This window comes from Nannobrachium achirus, assembly GCF_963921795.1.
Source record: "Nannobrachium achirus genome assembly, chromosome: 2".
Classification (NCBI taxonomy): Eukaryota; Metazoa; Chordata; class Actinopteri; order Myctophiformes; family Myctophidae; genus Nannobrachium; species Nannobrachium achirus.
This window is the reverse complement of record NC_137811.1, coordinates 38929527-38950290: the sequence shown is the minus strand read 5'-3', so window position 1 is coordinate 38950290 and position 20764 is coordinate 38929527. Positions and strand designations below refer to the sequence as shown.

At 42.0% G+C, this 20764-nt stretch overlaps 1 protein-coding gene across 1 annotated transcript in view; it reads left to right on the top strand.

The window, feature by feature from the left end:
* thsd7ab (thrombospondin, type I, domain containing 7Ab) overlaps positions 1 to 20764 on the top strand; it is a gene marked incomplete at its 5' end in the record, with an annotated part of 186633 nt that overhangs the window by 70349 nt on the left and 95520 nt on the right. The window contains 3 exons of the mRNA XM_080746633.1: positions 8127 to 8961; positions 15906 to 16154; positions 17981 to 18165. Coding sequence (XP_080602759.1) covers positions 8127 to 8961; positions 15906 to 16154; positions 17981 to 18165 — 1269 coding nt within the window. The remainder of the gene's footprint in view (positions 1 to 8126; positions 8962 to 15905; positions 16155 to 17980; positions 18166 to 20764) is intronic.

Genomic DNA, 20764 nt, shown 5'->3' with positions numbered 1-20764 from the left:
GCCAACACTTTTGTGCTTTTACTCATATACATTTTTAATTCCGGACTTTCAAGGACAAAACATCTATTGTTTAAAGTACCCGGAATGCAAGTAGGCTACTTAGTACTTTTAAATGTACTTAGTTAGGCCTACTTTACACCACTGATGACTGCATGGCCGTATCACGCCAACAATAACTGTTTGTAAATACTCAAAATGCAAATATTGTACTTTTTCTCCCCTACAATTATTTGAAAACTTTAGTTACTAGTTACTTTGCAGATATACATTATAATAGTATAAAACATACATTAATCCACTTTAGCCCCATGTATACCTAGGCTATTTGAAAATAGCCGATCTACAAGCAGTCACAAGCAAACATTTTGTATTTTGATGCCAATACTTTTGTACTTTTACTCAAGTACTTTTTGAATTTCACACTTTTACTTGTAACAGTGGGCTATTTCTATTGCAGTATTGATACTTTTACTTAAGTAAGTCATCGGAGTACTTTTCCCACCACTGCGTTTGTTTTTAACCCACCGAGCGGTCAGTGCGGGCGAACGGATCTGTTACCAAACAGCATAGTGTGGAGTGGAGGGACACTTATTCAAACCACATTGTCCCACAAATAGCCCAGTAGAACACCATAGTGTGTGGGAGGGACACTTCAGACCACATTGTCCACCGCGATTCTGCTCAGAGCCGCGATTTCCACTCCTTTGCGTCATGTGAGTACTTTTCCCACCTGCCTCCATCTAATCGAGCATTAGGAGGGGCAAAAAAGCAACAAATGGGCAAGAGCTCTCGATTTGCAGCAGTGAGTGGCCATCCAATAGAAACGAACGTGCTGTGAGCCTAGCTCCGCCAGGGCAAAACTGCCAAAACTGATTATTCGGGCGCTTTCATGATGATGTCACTTCAGGACGATTCATTGAGCAGTGTTTTTCAAACACAGCTAAAAAAAAGAAAAAGAAAACACTGTGTCGAGACCCATTTGAGGGTCACGGACACATTAGGGTCCTTACATTTTTTGTTTCCTAAATTCTTTTTTGGGACTCGACCTGAATGGGGAACCACTGCTGAACCACTGCTGTACATAGCAGTATTGAAAGGTAAAAACCCCAAAAGGGGTTCCTGTCCTAAATGGGTGAGAATAGGAGTTGTAGGTGAGAATTGAATCAAGACTGAGCAACTTCATGGCCTATTTATTGCCTAAAATGTATGCAGTGTTTTCACAAACAAGCTGCCAGAGTCCGTACTTCTCCTCCCTGTCTGAGAAGTCCTCAGCCAGGTGCATCTGCTGGCTTTGATCCACTAGGACGACTGGAGCTCACGCTGGGCGTGGACCAGACACCACTTGAGATGGACGGACTCAAAATATACAAGCCAGCTTCCCTTTTCATCTTTTCAGCTTGACAAAAATGTCTCTCCAACTGCACCTGTGTCATGTTGGCACTTCATAAAGGAGCACGTATGGTGCATGTTTTCCATTGAATTAGATACTGTGTACAGTATATGCATTGCCCTCACTTCAAATGCATTGCTTCTGGCAGCTGTCAGATAGTGAGGATGGTATTGAACTTGTCAGCAATGCGCCTGTCTTTGTGAGTGAGAAGCTGTGGATTTGATCAATAATAATCAAACACAACCAAGCGAGCTACACTGTGACCCTTTACTTCCTTTAGGTCAGGATAAATAAATGGGCTCTTCCTTTAATGAGCATCGGGGATACACAGAGATCTCAATAGTGGAGATATTACACTAATTGTCTCCACCAGCCGAAGGCTGAGGGAGAGTATGTTTTCCCCTCCGTCCGTGTGTCCGTCCGTGCGTCCGTCCGTCCGTGCGTCCGTCCGTGCGTCCGTCCGTGCGTCCTCGCAGTTTGTGAGCGCCAAATCTCAGTCGCCGTTGGCCCGGTCGCTGCCAAAGTGAGCACACACATTCCCTGGATGCCAATCTAAAACCTCTGCCCTAAATTTTTCAAATGGGCCTTTTCTAGCGCCAACTAGTGGCCGATGTTTGCTAAACACATTTCTGTGCACTACTCTTACAGATTTTGTCCAAAAATCCTACAAATCGGTAGGCAATATCTCGACAGTCATGTGATCGACACAGATCTGTCCGATTTTGCATATTCCATCCTGATTGGCTAAGATTGGCTTCCAAAGTTTGTGGGATTGAGGCCGAGGAAGAAATTCCACTTAATTTTTTTTTAATCAGCCTCATGGTGGCGCTATAACAGCCCGATTTGTGGTTTTACCTATAACTCCACCGATCAGTTTCAAACTTTGTAAGCGCACTCCCTAGAGGCTAAGGATAAACCTTTGCCCTGCATTTTTCACATCAGCCTTTTATAGCGCCACCTTTGGGCCGACTTATGTAAAACACATTTTTGGATATTACTCCTTGAGATTTTATCCAAAAATCATGCAAATCGGTACACAGTATCTCTATAGTCATGTGATCAAGTCCGATCCGTCTGATATTTCACATTCCATCCTGATTGGCTAATATTAGCTTCCAAAGTTTGCAGGATTGCTCCGTTTTTTAACAAAATGCCTCAAATCATCAACGCAGCTTGCGATTACCGTGACATTTGCCACACATATTCCCACTAGGTCAAGGAACAAATGCTACCTTTTTAACATTGTCCTGTTATAGCGCCACCAGCAGGTAGACTTTAGCAAAACACATTTTTGGAACACAATGCTTGAAATCATGCATGCAGCGTCCGATTGCCATGAAAGATCTAAGGTGAAGAACATATGCCACCCTTTTTACATTGGCCTATTATACAGTAGCACCACCAGGACGCACGGCCTGGTGGAGACCTGTGCTCGGAAGAGCACTGCTTCTAGTTATTAGTGTGGTTGCTATAGGCAACCAGACTATCGTTCTTGTCCATTGTCCATCTGCAAACCTTTATATCACCTAGAGTAAACCCTTTTCTGGAACCCCAAAAGTCCATTGAGTTCAGTGGACGTTTTCTGTAACCTTTTCTGTAAACCCATAATCCCTTTTCTGTTTGGACAATATAAAGTCCAGTCAGACAGGATTGGTTATGCTTCACGTGACATCACAATATGTAATATAAATGGTAAGACAGAATTCATTTCCCAATGACTCGTGTCATTGCGACCTACTTGAAATTTCCCAGAATTGCAGCTTTCTAGTTACTATCTCTTTAAGTGATAGGTGGATCTGAGTCATTTGGCTTAGCTGAGGACACTGAGGATTTTACTGTGCAGGGAACCAGTTAAGGCCAATGGACATTGTGTGAAAGTGTGAGCACTTTAAACCACTAAGCTCAGGATTTGTGGATTTTTGCATAGGGTATTTGAGTTACTAGCAAGACCCCCGTGTTAATTGAAGTCACAAATTGATGAATTATCATTTTACTATGCACATTTCTGCTCTCTTTTAGAGCAGAAACTTAGCCAATTACTGTATATACAGTAGCCTAAGTAAAAATGATTTATGGTTGTAATTCCAAAGTAAGATTATCTACCAAAAAAGCAATTTATAGAACCATCTACACAACCCTACTGTTTAACACAAAATCAAAGATTACAGTACTTCTTATAGTCCCTGGAATTGCAGCATTTAATCTTTAAAATATAGAAAATGTCCACAACCCTCCTATGAGACAGAGTAGACAAAATGGTGCCATATTGTGACGAGCATAAGTTAGGACCAATTATATGAAGATTGGCTGAAAATGGGTGAAGTCGTCCTTTAGAGCAGGGGTCTTCACCAGGGGGTCCGGGAACCCTAGGGGGTCCTTAGAGTTACTACAGGGGGGCCGCTGCTGCGAGGCGTTGAGAGCTTGTAGCTCGGCTATTTTCTCAATTAGGTTTGGTGTAGAGGTAAAAAAGAGCAGACCAAGTACATAGTGAAAGGTAAAGTTTACAACATATCGACGATTTAAGTGGTTAAATGTCTGAAAATACACATTAACATGAATCCAAAATAGACTGATGACAGTGCTGTCAAACAAGTCTATGAATCTATCTATGAAATCGATGAAAATCTCCATCACACATTTATACAATATGTAGAGGGGGTCCCTGCTTCATCTCTCTCTCAGCTAAGGGGTCCTTGGCCTGAAAACGTTGAAGACCCCTGCTTTAGAGGAGTCGTTCACCCAAAAATTACTTATTTTCTATCAATTGCACACTCCATGAAGACTTGAATTTAGGAGATTGTTTTGTTTTTGTCGCATTCCAGATGACAGCTCAGTAGGAGACCGAATTGCTGGTTATCAAATTATTGGCTTAATGCGACAACAACAAACAAATCTCCATAAATTCAAGGTTTCATGGGGTCAACTACTCCTTTGAGACCTTTATTGATACAATTATAAAACTCATTCCGGGTTGAATTCTCATTAAGTAATGTTTGATCACCTCAACGGTCATCTTTGTTCACAGTGGCGTCAGTTCAGCAAAAGCTAGGGTATGGCAAAGATTTGGAGTCCTCATGGAAAAGAGGTATTATAACACGGTTCTATTGTGAAAATAGCCGATCTACATGCTCACAACGCCTCGCGCTGCGAGCCGTTGTGAGCATGTAGATCGGCTATTTTCATTCATGCATTGCATTGCATTAACCTAACCCTAACCCTGTGCAGCTGACCTGGGGGACCTGGGAATATACCATTCTGTCAAGATGGGGAGAATAAGGCCTATAATACCTTGTTAAAGTGTTGTAACATTTTGCATTTGTAGTTATTTTACTGTAATTTAACAACATAACCAGATAGACAAAGAGACATTCATGGATTTATATTTATTTACAACTTGTATTTCCCCCCCTGGACCCAGGGTATGGCGGCTGCATACCCCTGCCATACCCAATTGACGCCCCTGTTTGTTCATAGTGTGAGAGTTGCCTGTCAAACAAACAAATCTTATGCACTGGATTTATGGTTTCAGAATGGGAGAACTTGATTCCATAATACCATGCAATATGTTGACTAGATATTGAATGAACATTCTTCTGTTCTGTATTTTATTTACTGTATGGAAATTCAATATACGGTACGTAGCTTATATAGCTTTTGCAAGACAATTCACTGGCTTACCATTACTTTCATCTCACCATTTTACACTGTGAAATAGATAGATGGATTATTATTCATTGATCCCATGAGGGATCATGCACGCGCGCGCGCGCGCACACACACACACACACACACACACACACACACACACACACACACACACACACACACACACACACACACACACACACACACACATACTGTACAGTACACATGGCCATAGAGGCCTCAAAGCAAGCTGCCAGTCCTGTCAGAGAAAATAAATATCTCTGGTATTTCATTGACTCACACAAGCAGTCGAGAGGATTATTCTGGGGAATGCTGCGGATATTTTACTCCCTTGTATCTTTTGTGCTGAATACCCAAGACACATCTTTTCTAAGGGGTATTAAATAAAGCTTTGCTTGATCTGTAGCTAACGGGCGCCCAGACAACCCCTGAATCACAAATATGTGGTGTAACATATATCATCCACTCTTGCAGCTGGACATTGATCCGGTGTGCTGATATAGGGAGAGAGAGTAAAGTCCTTTGAGGTTGCGGCGGGCCTGCTGACATACTGATTGAAGCCAATCACCACACCAGCAGCATGAGAGATGGGAACTGTTAACAGGTTGTCATCATGAGGCCTTGGTTTTTTATGGTAATAAACTCCTGATTTCTGTCAGTCAAGGATTATTATTATTATTATACTTCTACACGAGGACAATATGTGAGAAAAGTCAGAAAACATGATGAAAGCCACTTCCTTCTGCTCATTGTCCACTGGCGGCTACACACTAAGTGCTATGTACATGATTGAAATGAATTACAATTTAATGAATACGGTTGGCTATGGGAAGGAAGCTCCCTGTATAGTGTCCCTCATCTGTGAATTACTTTTGTCTGTACCATTTTTTCTGCATTCAATACTTCTAGCCTGGCATGGCCAGACTAATATCACTGCGCAGATATTGGTCTGGAATCTCTGCGTCTCTGTGTGCCCTGATTGGTGCCCCACAACTTCGGGGGCAGGGAAACAGACCCAACAGACCCAAATCAGCAGAGGGCTATTTATTTTTGCACATATTTTGCACCGGAAGATTGGTCTGGTTTTCAGGTTACAATACTTCCTCCCATAGTGTCTCTTTGGAAAGAACCCACCACTTAGCCCTGGGTATGCCACCTGGCCTGGTGGAATTATGCGTCCCATGAAGTGCAACTTTCTAGTTATGTTTCTGTGACACAGTTGACAGAACGGCATAATAATCTCAGGCTGAAATTTATTTTCCATGGCAATATAATGGGGCTTTAAAGACAGTTGAGAACCAAGCCAAATACCCAAATATTTAAATTCCTCCTATGGCATGGCAGTGTTGGTGGGTTAAAGTCACACTGAGAGAACATGTCCTAATTTCTTGCACATGAATTTTAAATGTGATGAGTCTGTGTTGGAGGCTTTGAAGCACAGTAGGCTTTTAATTCAGCATCATTGATCTGACTGTTCTTCCCCCTGCACCCGCAGGAGGTTGCTTAAAGGGATAGTTCACTCCCCAAAAATACTTTCTTTCTATCGATTACTCACCTTTTATGGAGACTTGAATTCATGGATTATTTATATATTTATTACATTTTTTACACTTTTGCTTTTGTCACATTCCTAAGCCAATAATTTGATGACTAGCAGTGATTCCTTCAGGAGACACAAAGAGCCTGCTTTGTTCCCTATGGAGACACAAGAGTCTCCTCAAATGATTGTCTTAGGAATGCAACAAAAACTAAATAATAGTCATTTTTAGGTTGAACTATCCCTTTAACCACTTAAACTTAGACTGTATTCCAATGGGCTACACTAAATATTTTCACAGAATATTTGCCCCAGAATAGGGATGCTAGGGTATAGACCGTTAATTCGGCCTCATCGACTGACTTCATCGTCATGGTTTGCGTTTTGTTTCTCTTGGTGGTCCACAAGAGGGGGGAACATTATTGTGTATGTATTATCAATGGACCTCTGTTAACTACTAGCTCACAGGCATTGACACTAAGGCTTGCCCACCTGACCCCGGCGAGGTAAATAAAACTTTCGGGCAGGTGAAGTTTGCTTTCAGGTTGCCCGACAGGGCAAGTGCTCATTTGAGAGGGGACACAACCGTCTATAAACACAACACAAGATATCTGTCTAAACACCTGAACATGGCCAGAGCGCGCCATTTTCTGGTCTGTGGAATGTAACAAGTGCGAAACCACAGACATATTCAATCATAGCTATATTTGGTATTTGTATTTGGAGGTATAGTGTATGACATTTTTTTATCGCACAGCACCAGAAAGTAAAGAAATTGAGTGGTAATTAAAATCTTACCAATCATTTTACAATGGACAATTTACTTTTCGGGCAAGTGGGCATGACCTTTGGGCAAGTAGAACATGACCTGTACTTGCCAGATGTGCAAGTGCCTCTGCTCTGAGAGCTTAGTGTCAAGTGTCTACCCCTGGTTCAGAATATGAAATGCCTTCATCCACTGTAATAATATGAATTATTATTTTTGCTGGTTCTCAACTTGGAGTTTGGCCAAAATGCATATCAAACTGTGCGTCCTTGAAATAAAAAAGGTTGATAATCACTGGTCTACATTACTGTAAGTGCGATGAGTGTTACTGCATGTACATTTTGTTTTAATACTGGTATTCTCAGTCTGTTCTGTTTTTATATAGTAATGCTTTTTATATTATAGAATTTGCGTTTAATTGTTGAAGAAATAACCATCATTCACCATCATTCACCAATACCACCCATTAAAATCCTTAAACCACTTAAGCCCTATTTTATACTTTATATCTTCATACAACGGTGTCAAGTGGTGAAAACATCTACTGTAGTGTACAACCTTGCTACACACTGCTATTTATGGACCTTTTTGGAACGCTTCATGATTTCTGCCTATAATAATGACATGCCCAAAATAGGGACACCAGGTCGAAAGTGGCTAAATTGCTAAATTACCACCGGATTTTACTGTGCACTCACTGATTAATCTAAAACGTGTTTAATTCCATTATGTGAGTGTAACTGCTGCTAATGTCCTCTGTTCCCCAGGGCCGTGGGGAAGATGTATGAGCAGTGACTGCGGTCCAGGTGGCAGCCAGAGCCGGGCCGTGTGGTGTGCCCATGTGGAAGGCTGGACCACTCTCCACACCAACTGTGACCAGGGCCAGAGGCCCTCCAACCAGAGGAACTGTTTCCGCGTGTGTGACTGGCACAAGGACCTCTATGACTGGCAACTGGGTGCCTGGAACGAGTGCGTGCCAGTGGCGGCGAGGACTTTTGGCGCCCCGCGGCCCACCGTATGCACCGGGGGAGAGGAGGGCATCCAGACACGGGAGGTGGGCTGCATGCTTAAGGCAGATGGGTCGCCAGCAGAGGATGCCATCTGTGAGTACTTTGAGACCAAGCCTCGCTTGGAGCAGGCGTGCCTGATCCCTTGCCCTCAGGACTGCGTGGTTTCGGAGTATTCCCCGTGGACTTCCTGCTCCAAAACGTGCGGGACAGGCCTTAGGAACAGGGTCCGCAGTGTACTCGTTCCCCCGCTTTTTGAAGGGGCCGCCTGTCCCAACCTGACTGAGTTTCAGTCCTGTAAACTGGGGGCTTGCAAAGGTCCTGAGGGTTTGTACAGTTTGAGGATCGGGCCGTGGACCCCCTGTGCCGTGCCGCAAACCCGGCCAGTACGTCAGGCCAAGCGGAGGAGAGGTAAAGGTCCGGGGGGCAGGGAGCGAGCTGGGGCCAAAGACCCCGAGACCAGGGAACTAATCCAGAAGAAACGGACGAGGAATCGTCTGAACCGGCAAGAGAGTCCGTTCTTTGACGTCCAGGTGGGCTACCAGACACGGGAGGTGATCTGTGCACACAGGAACGGGAGCGCCTTAGGAATCCAGTGAGTTGCATGATATTGTTTTCATTTAGCAGTCATTGTCATCTGTCGCTTTTTCAGTTACGTTTATAGCATTGTTCCATGGTACATAATTAGATATCCTACACAGTTCTCACTTAGGCAAAGGTGAAAAATCCTTCCAAATTTGTTTTATCATCAGGGACTAAAAAAAGAAAAAGATCTAAATGCTGTTGTGCACAGTTGGTACAGAAACAGCTTTGTCTTTCTTATTAATTATTAACTGTAATTTGAAGAAGTGCAAAGTTTGTTTTCTTTTTTATTTCTTTTGATAATGAATGGTTGAGAGAATGGTTTATTCTTTTCGGTCTTTGTTTACAACAAATCAAAACACTGCTGCCGTTGTGTGGAATTATAAGAAAATCATCGTCACAAATCACCAATAAGAACCACCAAGGATCTGATGTACAGTATGAATTGCATAGATATTGCAGAATACTCCCCAAGACACATGCATGCAATTACCTGTTAGCCTAGAAGCTGTGCGATGAGCAGGGGCGTCACAAGGGGTAGGAAAGTGGGACTGAGTTACTGGGGCCCAAGGTGGAGGGGCCCTAGTAACTTTAACTATTGAAAAATAGCAGATATACAAGCTCACAGCGCGGCACCGAGTGCCGCGCTGCGAGCTTGTAGATCTGCTATTTTTGAAAATGTGTGAAAATCTTTGAATATATGTATTTCTAAGCGAACATTTCTAACTAAAATTTTGCTTCTGGGGGTCCCTGACTCCCTGGAACTAAATATTTTGAGATCGGGGTCCGTGGCCAATTACATATCATCTTGGGGGTCCTTGACATAGGGTTTCTTGCACACATTTTCAAGATTTTTCAAAAATAGCAGATCTACAAGCTCGCAGCGCGGCACTCGGTGCCGCGCTGTGAGCTTGAGTAATCATTTGATCCTTGAGTAATCATTTGATCCTTCTTCTTGCTGTCAGAGGTTGGCAGGTGGATGAAATGGTTATCTGGTGTCTTTCTCTCTGCTTTGCTAGAACAGTAATGCCAAATGTATTCTTCATGTTGTGTCCTCCTGCGCCGAAAATAGCATATCACATGCTCACACGTGAGCTTGCAGATAGGTGGTTTTAAGCGCAGGACACTGTTGTATGACTAAATCTAAATTAGGCTCAAGGCCCTACTAGTACCGTCAATATGTTGTCTAGGATGGAAATGGCAACATAAAGTTATACTGCAATCATGTTTCACAGTGTGACTTCACTTTTAGCCAGTGATTCATTCCAGACATGTTCCTTCCGAAACTAATCACTCAAGATGCCAATGCACGAACATAGGAAAAGTCACTGCAACACTCAGAAAAGACGATCAATAGTTTGTACATAAAAAATGTAAAGTCAAAGGTACGGAAATAGAATTGGAAAATAAACTACCAGAAGGAAAATAACTTGATTTTGAGTGTGATCATTAACAATAGACTGTTGCAGTTTCTAGCTAGTCTATATAATTCAAAACACAGCAACAACCATATATTCACTGACAATAGATCTGGGCAATATTCCCACAACACTGATATAAGATGTAGGTCATGGGGTGGACTCAAATGTATTTATTTATTTGTCCCAAGTTACAAACAGCCCACATCCAAATACAGAATAACGTTCTAGTGATGCAATTAGTATTTGTATAAGGATTTGTTCTCTTTAGTGAAACAGTGGTAACAATTTGACTCCAGTGATTTATAAACAAACAAGTAATTAGAGTTGTGAACAATATCCTGTCATCTAAAGCAAGGCTTCAAATTGCGTAGTAAATTGGCTGAATAAGATACTTGAGTTCATTGACTGAAAAAAATCATGTAACCCCAATTACTTTTGGACCCCAATCATAGAAATTAATAGAATTAATTCCATAAATGGGAATCGTTGTTTCTGCTAAGTAACTAGAGAGGCAGTTTCCACAAATGTGTCAAACCTTCTTTAACTGCAGACTGAATGGTATTCAACAAAGAGAAGTACTGTACTGTAGTTTTTTAAAGATTTTTCTTTTTTTTTTTATTATTATTTATTCTTTGGCTTTTATGCCTTTATTGGTAGGACAGTAGACTGTCAGGAAATGGGGAGAAAGATGGGGAGTGGAAAAAAAAGTTGAAAAGAGGTATAGAGCCCGGCCCGCACACCCTTTTCCAGGTAAAGGATTTACTTTGTATTTGCGAAATAACAATCTTTTCATATAGTTCATAGTTTCATTGGCCCAGCACCCACCGTCGATGTGCATGTAAATAAGTATGCTTTAATTGTACATCCTTGACAAACGTTGTGTTAATCCGAAGTGTAAAAGTGGAATAGGAAAGCAATACTGTACTTATTTGCACATCATTTGAACATTCTGACATCAAAACTGTACTTAAGTTGTAAAATTGTACAGTATGCCAAAATAAATCTGCTCAGGGTGCACTAATTGCTAACTCTTTCACTCCAATTCTTTGTAATGTTATATTCTTCAAACGATGCGTTATCGTTAATTCATTCATAGCATAAGATATGTTACCACATTTTGTCCCACAAGAGAATAATTTTCTGCAGTTAAGACTTTTGAAGAGTGAACTTATTATTACAAGCATGAGACATCATGATAACATAATTAAGTAATAACACACAAGAGGGAGTTCTTGCCACGGCTCTAACCATAACCCTGATAAAGGAGGGCCACGCGTGACTTATTGCTTTTTTAAATGGTTACCAAATATGGCAACATGAAAATCATAGACCTATTCCAATTAGGCTCTGAATGATTTCATTACAAGAATAATTTCTATACGAGCATTAACACAGCGGTTCCTTTATCCTCTATAATAGCATGGAAGCTCCTGATTATTTGTCCACAAACTTAGCAAACTAGCTGTGGAATTAATCAATATTGAGCACCAAGACACTGCTTATTGACTATTATTCCTAAATAATCACTGCTGAATTGATTTGCAAATGCAATGCCCTTTTATATATTTTTAATTTGTTTTTATTTCCATTGGCCCTGACAGGCCGGCCACCTATGATCAATTCATTAGGATTGGACATTATAAATCTATGATGTTGGAGAAAGAAGTGCTGACTACACTATGGAGTTTTAGGATTCAATATGCTGAAAGAACCTTGAGATCGATAGGTACTGTCCAATTTTCAGACACACCCAAGGTTTATGCTGACCAATGGAAAAAGCGGATGTCCTAGACAGTCACAATATCTTAATGGTCTTGAAACCTTGATATCAGTGTCAAAGTTTGATGATTATTTCCGAGAAAAGGTTTGTTTTGATCCATAATAAATGCTTGATCCGTCCCGATGGAATTCCAGAAATGCTTTAGTCATTCAGTCTTGTCATTGGAAGATTCCATGGGTTCTCTGTCAGCTTGCTGTCCCTTGAGTGACAATAGCTTCAAAATGTCAATGCCACTCCTTCAGAAATCTTGGCTTTCACAGCATCTCTCACCTCTAGGAAAGTATCAGTGACAGTGTGAATAATGCAACCCCTCCATTCACATTATGTATTTGTCACATGCCACATAGGCTTAGATCTGATCAATTATGTACTAAAACTGTTCATTAATGCATTGTTGGTGCTAAATTCTCAGCAGTGACTGGGATCAAATATTTCAAAGGATCTGCAAAAACAGCTCTCATGCCCACAGGAACATAAATATTAATCCTTGACTTGTTTATTTATGGTTCTGAAATATTTATAGTTGTTTTTTGAAAAGTGGAACTAACTTCCCAGTGCAGCAGTAACCCAGTCAATTCCTTGCCAGACATTTTCTGAACATCTTGCTCCCTTCATTCATTTCCATTTTGTTTTGATATTCATCTGTCATTGGGTCTTCTCTCTCTGAGAAGTCCTTGCTTCAACCTAGACCAGCGCCTTTTAAGTAGAACCCTGATACTGAAACCACTTAGCATGTATCATATTAGGTGATTGCATTTAATGAGTATCCCGATTCCCATACATACAGTATGCTGCCATTATCGTGATTCTCTTCTTCACACATGACTATTTATTTGACTAAGTATTTTCGCAACAGCACTGAAATTCTAGAGAGGCTTACTTGCTGTAGTCCCTTGAACCCACATACCGTAGACAGTTCCAATGGGAAAATGTTTTGTTGAATGCAGGTAATGAGCATGCAAGTGTTGAAATGTGGATAATTCTTTCATCTGGAAGCAGTTGGACTGCATTGTTAACTGTCCTCATTCTGTCTAAATGACAGAAATTAAGAAATAATGGTGTCTTAAACCCTTCAACCCTTGTTGGCAATAGCCATAACAAATGCCAAATGCTTAGAGAATCCAGCTGCTTTAGGCCTTTTCAGTAAAGTTACATCAGAGGCGAGGAAATGGAGCCATCATGTTGGTGATTACTTTTCCTATTTTTCTTTTTGCTTTCCAAATGCAAAACAAACACTAAACACCAATTTTAGAAGGACACGAAATCCATCAGAAGAGTTCCAGTGTTGCTCTAGCACCCAGCCACCCACATATCACAAGGCTGCAGAGGTGTCCTAATCTGTAAAGACACAGTTGTTACAAAGAAAATAAAAAATAACACCAGGCTCACACAATTCCTTATTTTTACCCAAAGTTTGAGGCAGTGGAGGTGAAGTGAGGCGGCGGTGTCTAAATGAGATCTTTCTAAATGAAGCAGAGCTGTAATTAGCACTAATAGCTCGTCAGCTGCATCGCCTCTAGGGTAAAGAGACACGCCGACAGAGAGGAACAGAAAGTGCTCGGCTTTAGTTAGAACAAATTCCTAATGATTCAGAAGGGGCCCAAAGAGGCCTGGTTGCTCATTAACTGCTAAATACTAGTCGTGGAATGATTAAAAGATGGCTGTCAGTGATAGATTGCCCAAGGTTTGTGGCGTGGACTCAACACATGAAGACAGAAATACCTTGCATGTTAGATTTTATTACTGATATGAAACTGAGTATACAGTGATCGTGGTAACTAATGAGACTAACAAACTATAGCAACTAACAAATTATAGTGCCAGTCGGTGGCTCATGAAGTTCCTCTGTCAATGTGGTCAAGTACACGTGTTCTGCTGGATCCACTTATTCACCTGTGGTCAGTAGGACCACAAATCCTGACGTAACATTTTCACCCTTACAACTTTCCCAATCATTTGTCTCAATGAATCCATTAAGACCTGAGGCCTATTCTATAAATGCCTTCTAAATCAGATGTACAAGCTCGCTGTGAGCTTGTAAATCCGGATTCTTTTTTAAAGACGACGCTAAAATCTAAAATAACAGATGCTTTCCCGGTTTTAATGGGTTGAATTAGAAAGGATCCCAAGAAAGATATGAGAACCTCTTCAGAGACCATAAAACAGTGTTCTATGGTCTCATCTTGTAATTAAAAAAAACTTAAAAGCCTTTTTATTTACAAGGTGCTAAGTATACAGGTTTACTATTACGTTTCGATGCCAAGTACATCTTCATCAGACCATTAAATGGCTTTATATTTACACGGTGCCAAGTATGCAGGTTGACTAACGTTTTGAGTGCATCTTCATCAGTCATGACTCAAAACGTTAGTCAACCTATATACTTCATATACTGTACACAGCACTAATAAAATAAAAGGGCATTTAATCGTTGCAGATTCTCAAGTGCTTTATTGGCTTATATACTCCTGTGCTGCACAGGAGTATATATTAACTGTTTGATGCGAGGTTGAACCCGCTTTCTTATTGTTTAAAGCACACTATGTAACTTTCCTCTTCTACCCCGGTTTGAACCTGCACAATTGCCAACATTTTTACAGTAGAGTGACAGAGCCGGTACGGTGGCTCCTTTGATGCAGTGATAGTGCATGCACAGATCCACTCTAGCCCAGGTGCTGGACAAATGGCAACACAAGAAGAACATATCCGCTCCACTGGTTTTATTGCTTCAACTTTTCGAACCGGTTGGATCTTCTTCAGGAATAATATAATTATATTTATTATATTATATATATATTTCCTGAAGAAGATCCAACCGGATCGAAACGCTGAAGTAATAAAACCAGTGGAGCTGAGTAGAAACAGTGATGGGGACTCTATTTTCTTCTAGTAAATTGACCATCAGGTCCATAGACAAAGAAAGGTAGACGCCTCCTTCGGCTCTGGGGCGCGGCCGGTTCGCGGGACTCGGCGACCGGTCGTTTCCGGTCGTTTTCCACTTCCACGTGCGTCACAGAAGCGGTAGTTGGTAGGCCAATCAGAGGCAGGTGGGGGCGGGTCTTTTCGTACGCAGCCTCTAAGAACAGCTGAGCCGCACAACATTGGAACTAGCGCTGTTGAATTGAATGAAAAGACGCTCTGTGATTGGCCAGTAGAGGCCTAGTGACTTTGATGTCAGCGTGGTCACTGGCACTCCCGGACGTAACGTACGGCTTCCAGTTGTTGCACGTCGGTCCAATGAACTGCAGCGGCGAATGAGGCATCTAGTTTTTTATATCTGTGATCAGGTCAAAACCTGTGTCTAGGTTAGACATGGCCTTTGACACGATCTAAATGTCTCAATGGAAGAGCAAGGAGACAAAATACAACCACCCCAATTGTTTAAGTTATATTGTATTAACATACTCTACCCTACAGATTGGACAAAATAAAAACTTTAGGTTATTCATAAATTTGCAGAAAATAGCTGATCTACAAGCTCAGAACGCAACGTGTTGTAAGCTTGTAGATCTCCTATTTTCAGCAAAGATATTGTAGAGCGAAAACGGAAAAGACAGAAGTATAGAGCCCTGAGGCTGAGGGACCGTCTTAACTCGGGCCAATCTGGCTAGCCATCGTCAAAGAAAAGGGAAAAACCCTCCCTGTTTTTTTCCTTTAGAATCTGCTTTGAGAGATGAAACTCGGGCTAGCACACCATTTTCACCTCGTCTCACCTCACCATACTGTACCCCCCCCCCCCCCTATCTTTTTTCACAGGCTATGTACGCCAAGGGACCTTCCGCCAACGGTCCAATCATGCGTCCTCCCCAAGGATTGCCAGCTGACTGAGTGGGCGGAATGGGGCCCCTGCTCCAAGACCTGTGTGGAGGCCCAGGCCCCCAGTGGCACGCGCTCCAGAAGCCGACATGTGCTCCAGTTCCCCACGGGAGAAGGGGAACAGTGCCCTCCCCTGGAGGAGGTGGAGCCATGCCAACCCCAGGGCAACGGAGTGGCTCCTTGTCCCACGTGAGTGTCACTTTATGAAGTGGGGAAGTGATGGGGAAGTGATGGGGAAGTGATGGCTTTGGGCCTTGTAGGGCAGTGGTTCTCAACCTTTTCAGGCCACGACCCCCCAAATAATCATATTTTAACTGGGGACCCCCCACCCTGACGAGCACTAAGAGTTGAGGCATTACATTTTGTATAACACGGTTTTGAAAATAGCAGATCTACATGCTCACAACGCCTCGCAATGTGAGGCGTTGTGAGCATGTAGATCGGCTATTTTCACAATTTCTACCTCTAACATTTGACAGTTTGGCCAATGTTTAAATGTAAATTGTCAAATTAGAAATGTGCAGATACCCTCTATCTATACACTTAAACTTTATGTTGGTTTGTTTACTGTTGAGTCAGAAAACAATGTTGCACATTAAGTTAATCATCTGGGGACCCCCCTGGGGGTCCTGACCCACTGGTTGAGAACCACTGTTGTAGGCCGGAATAATTTGTAATGCATTCTTTAACTACCACAAAAAAAGATAAATTCCTGTGTGTAGGCACTAGGCAGAGAGCACAGTGAAAATGTAAGTGTTTACACTTACAGCCAGACTGAGGCTATACACTCTTCCTGTTGATTTCCCTTTATCCACATAATTTGCTCTCCTGGGTGGCATGGGTGAGTACTGTATGTGAGCACGTGTGTGAGCGCGTGTGTGAGCGCGTGCATGTTTGTGCGTGCGTGCGTGCGAGTGTGTGTGTGTGTGTGTGTGTGTGTGTGTGTGTGTGTGTGTGTGTGCGCGCGTGCGTGTGTGTGTGTGTGTGTGTGTGTGTGTGTGTGTGTGTGTGTGTGTGTGTGTGTGTGTGTGTGTGTGTGTGTGTGTGTGTGTGTGTGTGTGTGTGTGTGTGTGTGTGTGTGTGTGTGTGTGTGTGTGTGTGTGTGTGTGTAGGCGACAGCATATGGAGACAGATTAGAATAAGAGTTTGGACCGGTGCCAGGCACAAAGTAGAGACAAATGGAGGGAGACTGCAAGGATATTTGAGTCACACACAGGCATGCTCACACACATACGCAGTCACGCACACACACAGATGGCCTTCATTCTCAAAGTTTCATCCTATAATGTCTTTTCCAAGCTATTCCCAGTGTTTACTTTCGAACTTCTATCAGCTGCAACACTTAAGTAGAAAGTAAAAAAAAAAAATCAGTTTCTGTCTTCATAGCCAAAACATGGAACTTCTCAATTTCTGTGTTTCTTTTGTAATGATTTTATACTCCACTCTTAGTTTGTCCTTGCCAGTGCCTCCCAAGCATTAAAGGACAACAACGGCAGAGTAGACCTGTTAAACAGTGAGCCCTCATTTTTCACTCTACAAAGAAGCAATATCATGTTTTTAAAGAAACTACAAAGAGGCACACTCATCATTACCGTCAATGTGTTCAAAGTCTGACAACCAAAAGGCAAAAAGATACATGCACAGCAACAGCCAGGAAGGAAATTAGTTGTCACTTTTTTCTACATTTTTCACCCTAGATTTTCGAGCGATTTACATAATATCGTCGCTGTCGGGTGGAAATGTCCAAAACCTTCCTTTTCTTTGTTATTATTTTAAAAAACGATTTAAAATTGTGTAAATAGCCTATCTTCAAGCACACAGTGTGCTTTTAGATCTGCTATTTTCACTACTTTTGTGCGACATGGGGCTTTAATTTACCCAAAAAAACATGCACATTCAAAACTCGGAGATACGAGGATTTCTGCCCGACAGTGACGATGTTTTCTTTGATGCCCTTCCCCTCTCTCCCTCCCTCTTTCCCTTTTGTCACCTTTATCTTCTTCTTTTCTCTCCAGGTACACGTGGAGGACCACGGAGTGGAGTGACTGCCGAGTGGACTCGCTGCTGAGCCAACAGGACCGGCGGCGCAGCAACCAGACGGGGCTGTGCGGAGGTGGCCTGCAGACCAGGGAGGTTTACTGTGTGCTGGCCAACGCTGAACTCCTGACCTACCTCAAGGACCTGAGAGAGGAAGACAAAGGTAAAAAGGCCACGGTCGATCTAATCTATGCACCCGTGTGAGTGTGAGGTCACTTCACCTCATGTTTCCCGCCGCGGCCGACAAGGAATATACAGTATCCTGCTGGTCGGGAAGCTGGTGAACAAAGTCACCTTTTTGGTTTTACTCAGAATAGAGGTTAGCTTCCACCGTGGACTGAAGACTCACCTTTTCTTCAGACTCCACCTAAAGCCATAGCACTTACTGTAGCACTCGCCTTCCCTCGATGACCACACGTGAAAGCTAGTTAGCATTTTTTCGGGGGGTTTTACAAAACGTTTTTACTGATTAGGTGCATGGTTATTGTTTTCTAGATTGATATTCCTATGCATTTGTTGTTGATGTATTATCTTGCTTATTATCTTGCTTATTGTATTGATGTATTTCCTGCTTATGGTAAGTCGCTCTGGATCAAGAGCGTCTGCTAAATGTCTAAATTGTAATTGTAAATCGTGTGTTGATGTATCACTGAACACACCCAGGTACTGTACTCCAGTGCAATGACTTGCATGATTGGGATTTAAAGGAAGACTTCACCACTTTCCAACCCATCTTCATATAATTGGTCCTCACTAATAAAAATCTACTCAGTGTGTCTCTTAAAAGGGCTGTGGGCAGTTCAGAAACCCCCCCTGCAAGCCAAATGACGTCATGATGACGTTATGATAACGTCCTCCGGTGAATCCGGTGACGTTCAGAACTAGGCCAGATCACAGCCCATATGGGGATGATCTTGACGTCATTACCAGGACGTCATATGGACTTATGGATTATTGTTATTGTTTGTAATGTTAGTTGAAATATGAGCATGTAAGGTTATATTCTGGAACATATCTGACTAGTTATGATATTTATCTGGCCTCAATCGGACCCTCTCTGATTAATCCAGGACGTCCGTTTTCGTGTGCAGGATTTATGTTGGTTGAAATCAGGTGATATTCTAGGCCAGATCTAACTAGTCATGGTTTGACTTGATCTGGCCCCGATCGAGGCGCCACTGATTGGTCCAGGTCCTGACCGTGCTTGCTGGGCCGCCTACTACTAGTACTAGTGACATCATCGATGGGGAATCCAAGCTAATATAAACTGTGGGCTTTCTATTCCTGAAAAGTTACCATGTTATAATGGAAGCCATTGTTCTTGTGATGATAAAAATCTAAATTAAAAAAGAATCTTCATAACGATGATGGCACTGGTACTGCTCACAGTCCTTCTTGCTATTTTACATTACATTAGTGAAGACCAATTATATGAAGATAGGCTGAAAAGTGGTGAAGTCGTCCTTTAAAGGACAACTTAGTTTTTTTTACAATATATTTTAGATTGTAATTAGAGAAAATAAAAGATGAGTGTTAGAATGTTTTCATTTACTGCTTTCTATCGTTTTAGCGATTTTAATGACTTTGATTTCAGTGTTTGGGGGCATGCATACAAGTGGCTAAATATGTATTTTTAGACACAATAAGCCCATTCCCAAGATGCACCACAATCCTTCATGGGCAGATGTGACTTATGGGGGCTACTGTAAATAGTAATAAAGAAATCGCTGGCTTATTGTGTCTAAAAAGACATATTTAGCCACTTGCATGCATGCCCCCAACCACTGAAATCAGTCATTAAAATCGGTAAAACTATAGAAAGAAGTAAATGAAAACATTTTAACACTCATCATTTCTTTTCTCTTATTACAATCTAAAATGTGAACCCTTGTCGTAAGAAACCAAAGTCGTTTAAATAACCATTTCCATGACACTGTCTTCCTGGCCTGTGTCAGTTCTGGGTGTTGTCCAGCGTCTCTGTCTGCTGTCTGCTGCTCAGTCCCAGGTGGTTTGGGGTCCGTGACCCACTGACTGTGTTCTGGGTTTGCACACCTCCAGCTTATTGTTCAGATGTGTTTTCTATTGCTCCTTAGACCAGAAAGATGCAGGGCACTGTCTTGTTTTTGAAAACGTCCTGGAGATTTCTTACTTTAGTATATGTACGTGACATTTTACAGCTGTCACACAACATCACATCTTAAGTATTATAATAATCGTTTTGATTCAGAGCGATAGATTCTCCACACAGTGGTGAATTAGTAGGACCGTTGAATATTAATTGAATATTAATTGTTTACATCATACGTACGCCGAACGTGTCACCTCAGTCAATATTCAAAATGTACAGTGACAGACAATGTCATTCATCTGCATAATTACTTACTCGAAATTATGCTGAACAGTTGTTCACCCACTTGAATTATACCAGGGAGTTTATCCACTCGTGTCTCCTGGTGTGAACCGTGTGTGTGTGCCAAGGCCCTTGTTTCTGGCTGCCACTTGTCAGGGCAGCTTAGAGTCAAAGCTGCCCTCTTATAGAGAAGTGTTAAAGACATTAGCTGGGACTGAGCTTATCGAGAACAACTGTGGCAGTTGCATGAGAGAGGGTGTGAGGTATACTTGTGCATATGTTACCCAGGGAGATTGTCCTGTCCTATAGTAGCAAGAGAACTGGGAAGATGAAGTTAAATCTAACATTAAATGCATTCGCTTCTTACGTTAAGTTCTTGGTTATATTCTGTACAGTATAACATATGCAGTTA